Genomic DNA, 10,381 nt, shown 5'->3' with positions numbered 1-10,381 from the left:
AAATGTAAATATCTTACGATTTGTAGCACCTAAGACACTCGAAAGTACTTCAACATTTAGTAAAAATTTTTACTAAATATCCACCATCTAATATTTTATATTCGTTGTCTGGTTTTAAAGATATTCAGACATAACTTTTCTCATACAAATGTATCAAGTAGGGTGACCACACTATGTCGGCTCCTGATTTTCCCCACCTTCCCATTGTCATATTGAGATTGGGGAGTTTCGTTCAATTTTGATAATAGTTTACCGGATTTGTAAGTGGGAGCGAGAAAAGAATAACTATTTCTCGCTCCCACTTACAAATCCGGTACGCTCATCTGTTAGCGCGATTAGATTACCAGGTTCTGGTTTCTTACTAGTGAAGTATTATATTCTTTGTTTCTTACCAATTATCATTCATGTCCTTTTTAATGCATGCATGTCGATATGGTTATTATCCTGACGTCGATAAAAATTACACAATACACATCATCACTAGGCCAAGAACATAACCTAAAAACAGTTTGCAGATGGATAATTAATATGGTATTAGTTTAATATTATCAAAATTGAACGAACGAAACTCCCCAATCTCAATATGACAATGGGAAGGTGGGGAAAATCAGGAGCCGACATAGTGTAGTCACCCTACTTGATACATTTGTATGAGAAAAGTTATGTCTGAATATCTTTAAAACCAGACAACGAATATAAAATATTAGATGGTGGATATTTAGTAAAAAATTTTACTAAATGTTGAAGTACTTTCGAGTGTCTTAGGTGCTACAAATCGTAAGATATTTACATTTTTAACTTTCTCAAAACGTGTGGACTGAGTGAGCACTTACAAAAATTTATTATAAAAAAACCTGACACGTTAGTGGTTCGTTTTGTATTTTACAAATTCCCATTTCACTTTTACTAAACTATACACATATAATAGCGGTCTAAATCTTATGTTTTTCATCAAAATTCGGCTTTTCAAAAGTGTGTGGATTGAGTGAGCATAAGAAACTATTTGTAAAAAATTTAATACGTCACTAGGTGATCTAATATTTATAGAGGTAGGTTGGCCTATTTTTTACTAAATGTTAGTATATAAATATTATATGTTAAATGAATATATTCACTGTTTTCGTTGGTAGTTTGTGAGAACTGAGTGAGCACATGTTAATGGCTGTATCTTTTGATTTATCTTTTTACAAATTCAGAGATTCGTTTTACAATTGTTTTAGAACTTTTACTAAATGATCAGCATATTTTTTTTTATTTTCGGAAGGTGCTCACTCAATCCACACACACACGAGATAAAATACTCTACATGATTTGTGTCTAGAGTAACATCAAATAATATACATAAGTACCAGTTAAAAATTTTTTTTATTACAATAATCATTATAAGAACACTTACATGGTAGCCGTAATAGGCAATCACAGTAGCTACATACTTAAGGAGTGTTTTATCACGCGATTGCATGCTTCGCACTGAAACTGCTCGGGGCCTGAAAATAAACATGATGTCAGGTATTGTACCTTTAGTATGTAAAATACGTTGTTAAAATTATTCGGTTTTCTAGGTTTCTATGCTAATGGGGCACCCAAGGTTTTTTAATTTCAAAACTTTTCTGACATTTTTCCACAGTCACGTGGTGGGTCCGACTCGTGATTCAATTGAATCCTCGTGGCGCCCAATGTACTTTATAAAGTACATAATGGTTTCAATGGAATTTTAACTTACATGTAAACAAATAGAATATAATTTCTTTTGTTTCTAAAACTTTTCGAACAAATGAAATTGAATTCAATCTCAAGTACAATAAGAATCAAAATTCCCTAGCAAAAATTTTGTATGGTGGGCTCTACGAGGCTATGATGGAGAAGCTGAAAACTATAAAAAACAAAAGAGGCGACACGCGACACGACGAATTCATTAAAAACATAGGTACTAGAAGGAAGAATTGAGGCAACAAGGCAAAGGGGGAGACCAAGGAGAGCGTATATGACCCAAATAAAATAAAAAATCAACGTTGTGTCGTATCAGGAAGTCAAAAGGAAGGCAGAAGACCGGCACCCATGGAAGTTGCTCCACCGACAAGAGTCCAACTCCTAAATGATTGATGATGATGATGGAGAAGGCCGAGCCGCACCGTTTGCGTATGCGTATGCGTCCGCGTTGCACGTAAGCGGTGTGACAGGTCTTATGAGAATTCGTGTTATATCTAAGCGATACGCGCACGTGCAAATTCGTCCACACATGCGCATCCGGTGTGGCAAAACTGGAACCACAATGTATTGAAAATTGCATGCAAGTTCTAGATATTTTAAACCTCGCTTTGGGGTCAGGGTCACTTACTTTGGTGAGTGAGGACGTGTTTTCGGAGATCCCTGATGCTCAAACACTTCTCGTTACAAATGCGGCACTTGTAATGGTACTCAACCACCTGAGGAACAATGCGCAAATTATAGTTCAAATAAACATAGCATAGGCTAAGTGCTTGTGGCATAAGAGTGAGACACACGATGTCTTGCTGTCTAGATTTATTTAATGACTGATCCGAGTCTTGCAGTTAAGCAACTCAATTGACATACGAACATACGATATGACCAGCATTAACTCAGCAATTCCCGAAAAGTTTGGACATTTGGGTCACGTCTCCGATTGTGATAAAAATTGGTAGACTGATAGAGTCCATGATGCTGAGCAAGATCCACTAGGTTTCCCAAAATGTCCTAGGTTGATTGTATGAAACTTTCCTTTTTTGTTACCGAAAATGTATAGAAATCTGCTAACAAAAAAGGAAGGTTTCATACAAACTACATAAGACATTTTGGGAAACCTAGTGGATCTTGCTCAGCATCATGGACTATCAGCCTACCAATATTTATCAAAATCAGAGATGATGATCCAAATGTACAAACTTTTCGGGAACTGCTCAGCTAACTTTACCTAAATTTAACCTATTTTGAGTTAAAACAAGGTCCTATGAAACAATCTTATCCGGGTGAATTCGGTTATACCTTGCAGGCTTGCAACCTCACTATTGTTCGCACGGAATGTTCGGTCGCAAATCGGACATGTCGGATCGGATCGGAGATACCGCCATTTGGATCGGGGCAATTCGTATGTATAATACTATTTTGTTCTTTTTAATTATGGCATTCTCTCTCTTTTGGTAGGAGGGATTTCGGCAACACTAACGTTCAGGACATACGACGCACGATAAGAATGTTCTGTATTTAACACTTTCGAAACCGGGCTCTACGCGGCGCTACGACATTTTCGCTACATACGGGGAAACTCATGTAATCGGCTACGCTTCTACGAGCGGTGTGCCCGACAGTCGGGTTCTTGGTAGCGAAAGTGTTAAATATATATATACTTTTTAGATTTAGTGAGGAAAAAAGAGCTGACAACTTATATTATTTTATGCAACAGGCGTTTAAAGGAGGTCAAAAGAGACGAGTGGCGTGGGCAACAATTTGAGGCGAAGCCGAAAATTGTTAATAACTCAATAAGAGGCCACGATTATTTCTTGACTCAGTTAAACACCGTTGCATACAATACTTTTTCTACGACCATGCACTTAGTTTTCTTGAATAACTTTCGTGAAATTCACTCTGTTTCCTGTATTTTGAAGCAAAGGTTTGCACTGTCAGCTCAGCTGCCCAAAGCCTTTCCGCGCACGCGCGCAGTATCGTTATAACAATGCGTTGCCATGGTTACAGAGTCAAACAATGCGTTTTCAGTTTTTTCGATACTGCGCGCATGCGCGGAAAGCCGGTGGACGCTGGCGGAATAGACTTTTATGAAGGGTTTTAAAGATGATTCGTCATTTACGGCCCTATAAATGACGAATAACAGTTCGGGAGTAGAGAAAAACTATTAATGTGTTACTTACAGCCGCCAGAGTCTTGGAGAGCGCCTTCTTGTAATGCTTCACATGTTCGCTGTTATGTGTTTTAACGTGTGCGAGCAGGTTGTACACGCTGATAAATGTTCGGTCGCAAATCGGACACGTCACATTCTCTGAGGAAAGACAGTTTTTTTTTAATACTGATCCCACAAACTGAAACAGTTACCATACACCAAAAAATTACAAACTGCTCTTGTGTCCAAGCTGGGAACAAAATTATTTGTTTCCTGATTGGTATAGTTATATTGATCCCATAGCTCGTGAGAATGAAGTCATTAGTATTAGGGACCAACTAAACACAGGCGACGCATGTCCTGAGACGCGGAACGGACGTCGGCGCCACGCCGCCCGGATGTAATTTAAAAAACGTCTCCTCAGTACATTTTGTATAATAAGGACTTAAGACGCGCCCCCAGGCGAGGCGTCGCCTGGGGCGCGCCAAGCGACGTCCCTTGCGCGTCCCTCCTATACAAAATGTACATGAGAGGACATTTTTTAAATTACATCCGGGCGGCGTGGCGCCGACGTCCGCTCCGCGTCTCAGGACATGCGTCGCCTGTGTGTGGATGGTCCCTTAGAGAGCGCGCACACGAGGCGACGCAACTTTTCATACAATACAAATACGAAAGTCGCCGAGCAACTGTTGCCCCCGTAGGCGCGCACCCTTATAAAGAGCCCATATTGTACCTTTGCTGGGCAAAGGCCTCCCTTCAGTTTTTCTATGTATCCCTAATCCCCTGATCCTGAATACCATATCCTCTGTCAAACGCGTTAAGCTCGGCCCGTCATGTGCCGCTCGTCTGGCCACCTCGCCAGGTCTACCGTGGCGTCTTAGAATGAAGTATGATCTTATATGTAGCAGCATATCACATTTGTGTAGACTGGCCAGGCAGAGTAAATACTGGAAAGAGCTGGAGGAGGCCTTTGCCAACAGGCACACTGAACTATGCGACTTCATCTAAACAAACAATAATAAACACCGAACCATGTTCAGAAGAAAAGGCTATATACATAGATAGATCACGTATTGTCAGGGGCGGCTCACTCCGCGATCCTTTCGCCGCGCTACAAGTACATGCCGGCGGCCGCGAGTTCGCGGCCCATTCAGTGGCGACGACCTTCGCGCGGCGCAATAGAATTCAATGTCGTCTGCACGCGTGCGGTCCGTTTGTTAATGTAGGTAAGAATTTAGAATGGCGGCGTTTTGTGAACATCAAAGGAGTGAGCCTTCTGTACTTGTACTATTATATATTCTGTGGTATTGTACATATTTTTAACAACCAACGCAAAAACGACGGGGTGCTATTAGTTTGACGTGTCTGTTAGTCTGTCTGTCTGCCTGTGTGTGGCATCGTAGCTCCCGAACGGATGACCCGATTTAGATTTAGTTTTTTTTCGTCTGAAAGCTGAGTTAGTCGGAAGTGTTCTTAGCCATGTTTCATGAAAATCGGTCTACTATGTCCCGGTCGGGGGTTATTTCAAAATTTTAATTTTGTGGTTAGGTTATTAAGGCATTAATTTATCAATGATATGCCTGACCAAAAGTTATTAAGGAGAACTTTTCGCATAGCAAAATTTACAAGTGCAATTTAGTATACAAAGATCTACTAACTTTTCTTATTCTCATTCTTGTTGAAGCCGCGCCATGAGCTCTGATAGCAGGGCGCACATAATTTGCAAGCCGTTAGCTCCTTCATGTATTTCTTTGTTTCTTCTGGCTTATTGGGGTCCTCAGATTCACTGAAACAGAAAATCATAATCTCCATTAATAATAAAAGCGTAAAATAGAAAGATTAAATGACTTTGAACCATAGAGGAATAAGTAACGGAAGAGTTGTAACTCCATACATCAGTAAGTAATTTCTGTTTGGCCCTATGGTTGACTGGTAGAGAATGCCTTAAGGCATTAAGTCCGCCATTTGTACTTTTTGTTTTCCAATTGTGCAATAAAGTTTAAATAAATAAATAAATAAATGCATATTTGCATAGGCATAGTTAAGTGACATCTAGCGACAATCACGCGTCAACTAGCGTAAATTATCAGTACTGCTACTTGTCAACAGATGTCGCGACGAACGAAAAGTCTAATGTTCACCAATTTTAGCTAATATTACAATAGTATTTTGTTTTGAATTCCTTCTGCTTGTAATATAAGTTGTAAACTGTTCTTATATTAAATTGTTGGCAGACAAGACACAGTTGCCACCTATTATCGAGTAGTGGTACTGAAAATTTACGCTATTTGATGCGTGATTGTCGCTAGATGTCACTTAACTATTCCTATACAAATAACCCGCAAGTTTTACCGATGTATGGAGTTACAACTCTTCCCTTACTGATTCCTCTATGCTTTGAACTGAGTTCTAAATATATTTCTTTATAATTAACTTTTGCACTGTTGTTTTTAGAAAAGCTAATAAGACAAACTTATTTACAATCATCATTTGCTTGCCCTTATCCCAATTACTTGGGGTTGGTGCAGCATATCTTTTTCTTCCATACTTTTCTATCAGACATCAGTCTATCCATCTTCCATACTCATTCATTGACATAATTTACAATATGACATATTTATTGTAGCCTTTCATTACACAAAGGCTTATAGAAAGAAGTTCCATTCCATTGTACTTTAAATAATTATTTTGACAAATCAAAATAGCATTAGTCTTACCTTCTTATTCACAAACATACTCTAAAGTTATCAAGCTGATAAAGTTCGTTTGTCCCTTTCCAACATATTAGTGTGATAGAAAGGGACAAACGAACTTTATCGGCTTGATAACTTTAGTGTATGTTTATGAATAAGGGGGGGACATTAAGGTTGCCAACAACCTACCAGGTCGGAGCTTATTGCTAGTAGTCATTAGAGCACTGAATGTGTTCATTAGAATTGGCAGCTAATTCTATGTAGAACAAACACAAAAACAATGTAACTCATTTAAAAAAAAATTCAATGTAAATTGAGACTCCAGTGCCTGTTAAGATGTATTCTTACAGGTAGATGTTTGCTAAATGCCACCCTAAGGCGATTGAGAATTGAGGGAAGGCATGGATAAATTTACACACATCCGGCATGCCTCTGTGGCATAGTTGGGAGCGCAATAGCCCCGGCAAGTCCAGAGGTTTGAGTCAAGCCGGAGGTGGAAATTTTTCCTTTAATTTAAAAATATGTCATTAAAAAAAATTCAATACTTTTTTATAAAACAATACCAACATTTTTTCCTCAATCATTTTATAGACAGCGCTGATCGCCTGCTTGGGCTTGTACACCACGAGCTGCTCTTCCTTCTCATCCTCCTTGGCCAGCAGCACCGTGTCCTCGTTCCGCACACCCTTTCCCTTCTTATTAACTGCCACTGGGAAGTCCAGGACTTTACCCTCTCTGTATTTGGGTAGTACAGATTGAAATACTTCGGATTTCTTGTCCGTTTCGCTGTGCACAGTCAGCTTGCCCCATATTGTTGTTTCACTTTTGCCTTAAACATAAAATATTGAAGTTCTTAGTTAGTTAATTCTAGGCTGCTTTATAGATTAGAGTTGAGTGAATTCAGCTAAATAGGTAAGAATACTCAGTTGGCAGAGTTGAGTTGAGTTGGCGCTTAAGAACAAGGAGGGCCGACCCCAAATAATGGGATTAAGGCAAAGAGAAAGAAGAAGACTCAGTTGGCAGAGTTCTGGAATATCGATCCAGATGCCATGAGTTCAAGTCTCACTCAAGGCAGACATTTTGCACTTTTAAATTTATTCTAAGCCTAGGTAAGAATACAATCACATTTAACAAATTGTAAGTATGTTTTAGCAGCAACCAGTGAATCCCATTCAAATTCAACATGTAGCATCAGGTTGGCTTGATACATACATGATTAATATCTCACCTGTTAGTTTATTTTTTACATTCCTCAAGACTATAGTTCGTTGAGAGCCCACTGTTTCTCCAGCATCAGGCTTTAATGTTGTATCATGATTTTTATAATGGTTCAAGCACAGATTATTCCAATTCTTTAATTTTCTTAAGTCACTTTCATCCTTCAAAACAGCTTTCACAGGTAAGCAAAGAGGATCTTCAAAGTTGGGAATTTTCAAGCCCAACACCCTTCTGAATTGTAAATCGTCTCTTTTATGACCGGCTTGAGTAAACCTTGGTTTACGGTCGATAGTTGTTGCTGGCCGTGGCGTCGACGTTTGTATCTTCTTTTTGTTGTAAATCCTTTTGCCTGAACCGCGTCCAGGCAACTCATAATCACCAGTTGGGTCATAGTCAGAGTCGTCGTCTTCTCTCGGCTTTTTTCTCTTATAAGTCCTTGTCACAGGTGTTCGCTCCACAAGCAGAGAACCTGATCTTGACTCCGGTGCTGGAAATCCCACAACATACTTAGGAGACGCCGGTACTCTGTTCAAGGTATCGGGCATAGAGTTTTCAGTAATTCCTGTTGCTTGCACACATTGTTGTACAACGTCTTCGTCCTCATCTAAATATTCTATTTCATAGTCTGATTCAGTCATTATCTTCAGGCTGGAATAGAAAGATATAATAAAAATACTACAACTATTTGAACTATTACAGGTTAACAAACCAGAAACCAGAAAGAAACAACTATCAAAATAAAATAATGTCAAGAGGTTGACATTTCGAACTGTTTGAGTTGCTGTTCTATGCTCTTCGTTCTGTCAAAATAATGTTATTATGCTTTTCATTTCATTTTCTTTATCCCTTCAGGTGGCGAAATCCGGGAGCCGACCGCACGTAAAGTGGCAGGTAACCGGGAGCCGGACTTGAAATAAAAAGCTGTTGAGTGGCAAGGATACCGATAAAATGACAGAAAAAGTTTACCCTTGGTGCTTGAGTGGCGGGGCCCTCACGGGTGGTCATCGCGAATGTCACTTGTGTTACAAAAATTATAATTTCTCAAAAAGTGTAGGGATGTTGTGCATAAACCATAATATCTGGGCAACCGAGCTTCGCTCGGTTCTGTTTCGTATCCTTGACATGTGTCGCCATCTAGTTCAAAAATGAATAGTACCTACATCGAGCGAAAGAATTCTCAGCCTTAACAACACAACTACTCCACACGAGATGGCGCGCATTTCGCCACAAAAATTCAAATAGTGTATTTTTCTATTCGTTTTAGCCTTGACCTGTGTCGCCATCTAGTGTTTGCAATAAATAGTACTTACATCGACCGAAAGAATTCTGTCTTAACAGTACAACTACTGCACACGAGATGGCGCGCGAAGAAAAACGCATGAAAACTCGAAAATTCGCGTTTTCCGGGACCTAAGGATAAGTTAGATCGATTTTTCACCCCCAAAAACCCCCACATAACAAATTTCTGCGAAATCGTTAGAGCGGTTTCCGAGATTGTCAGTGTAAATAAATATATAAATAAATAAATAAATAAATAAATATACAAGAATTGCTCGTTTAAAAGTATAAGATATCACTGGATTCATTACGAAACGGCTAAAATCATTCCATAGCAAAAAAATACATTCCATTTATGTGAATTTTGCTTTTTGCTAGACTCGATCAAATATCAGGTGGCTACGTTTTCCACTTCCATGTATTAAAGTAACTTTATTTAGCAAAACAAACAGTAAATTGTATAAAAAAGTAATTCAGGGACTTAAATATACATTTATTTACACTTATATCCCTTTTTTTAACATATTACAGTACAATTTTTGCAAAAAAGACTGTTTTTAAACACGTGTCTCAAATGTGGCAGGCGGTTGGTCCAATCAAATTGGGTCATATTTCAAGCTGTTTTGAAGTTGAGGGTGTTGGACCTTTACTGAATGCCGTCCTTGTTTAGTGACGAATGGTTCGTGCAAGTGTGAGGAAGCTAGATACAGTTTTAGACGGTTTTATTTATATATTTAGGTACATCGTCGCACGGGGTCCGGGAGCCGGTCCCTGCCACTTATCGGCTTGTTTTTCCCAGAGTCCGGCTCCCGGCGCCTGCCACTTAACGGAATGTTTTATAAAACGGCCGTGCCACTTATCCCCTATGCAACTTGTAGCTCCGCCACCTGAAGGGTTATACGTATAAATCTACTAATTTCAAAATCTTTTAATTACATATTAGTAAATATTAGCACCTCATAGCACTATGTAATGGCCGCTGTATTATTAAATTTTGCTGACAACGTAAATGACCTAGAATTTCCTAGCCTTTTCCATTCCACGTCCATCTTTCATGAAGAGCCAATGCCAAGTGATTGGTTCGCCAATGTGTAAACAGCGGCTCTTATCTTGGCCAAGGGGTTTCACAAAGGGTTGGTGGAACCGTTGGCCACATGTGTACAGCGGCCATAACATTTACGCTCCGCGCACACGGATGCAACAGTTGCACGGCGACAATTTTTGTCTCTGTCGTCACTCCTTAGACGCACGACAGAGACAAAAAATGTCGCCGTGCAACTGTTGCATCAGTGTGTGCGGGCCCTTATTGATTTTATGTTACCCTGGGCGCACACGGAGG

General features: G+C 39.4%; 1 protein-coding gene across 1 annotated transcript; it reads right to left on the bottom strand.

Moving 5' to 3' along the window:
* Positions 1 to 1,346: 1,346 nt before the first annotated feature.
* Positions 1,347 to 8,556, bottom strand: LOC125240777 (transcription factor Ouib-like). The gene is made up of 6 exons (XM_048148851.1): positions 7,775 to 8,556; positions 7,114 to 7,375; positions 5,512 to 5,639; positions 3,885 to 4,012; positions 2,339 to 2,426; positions 1,347 to 1,487 (listed from the first exon to the last, which is right to left on the bottom strand). The coding sequence occupies exons 1-6, from the start codon at positions 8,400 to 8,402 to the stop codon at positions 1,426 to 1,428; spliced, it is 1,296 nt and encodes a 431-aa protein (XP_048004808.1). The 5' UTR covers positions 8,403 to 8,556; the 3' UTR covers positions 1,347 to 1,425.
* Between the last annotated feature and the right edge of the window lie 1,825 nt (positions 8,557 to 10,381).

The sequence above is a fragment of the Leguminivora glycinivorella genome, chromosome 2 (genome assembly GCF_023078275.1).
Source record: "Leguminivora glycinivorella isolate SPB_JAAS2020 chromosome 2, LegGlyc_1.1, whole genome shotgun sequence".
In the NCBI taxonomy this organism is placed as follows: Eukaryota; Metazoa; Arthropoda; class Insecta; order Lepidoptera; family Tortricidae; genus Leguminivora; species Leguminivora glycinivorella.
The sequence above is the reverse complement of the archived record's forward strand: the minus strand, read 5'-3'. Positions and strand labels throughout refer to the sequence as shown.

What these genes read in the sequence shown, in the direction of transcription:
- LOC125240777 (XM_048148851.1), bottom strand. Translation starts at nt 8,402, where the DNA reads ATGACTGAATCAGACTATGAAATAGAATATTTAGATGAGGACGAAGAC. An exon ending in TCTCCAAGACTCTGGCGGCT is followed by an intron (nt 2,427 to 3,884) that starts GTAAGTAACACA and finishes ATTGTTCCTCAG; the next exon opens with GTGGTTGAGTACCATTACAA. An exon ending in ACACGTCCTCACTCACCAAA is followed by an intron (nt 1,488 to 2,338) that starts GTAAGTGACCCT and finishes GTTTATTTTCAG; the next exon opens with GCCCCGAGCAGTTTCAGTGC.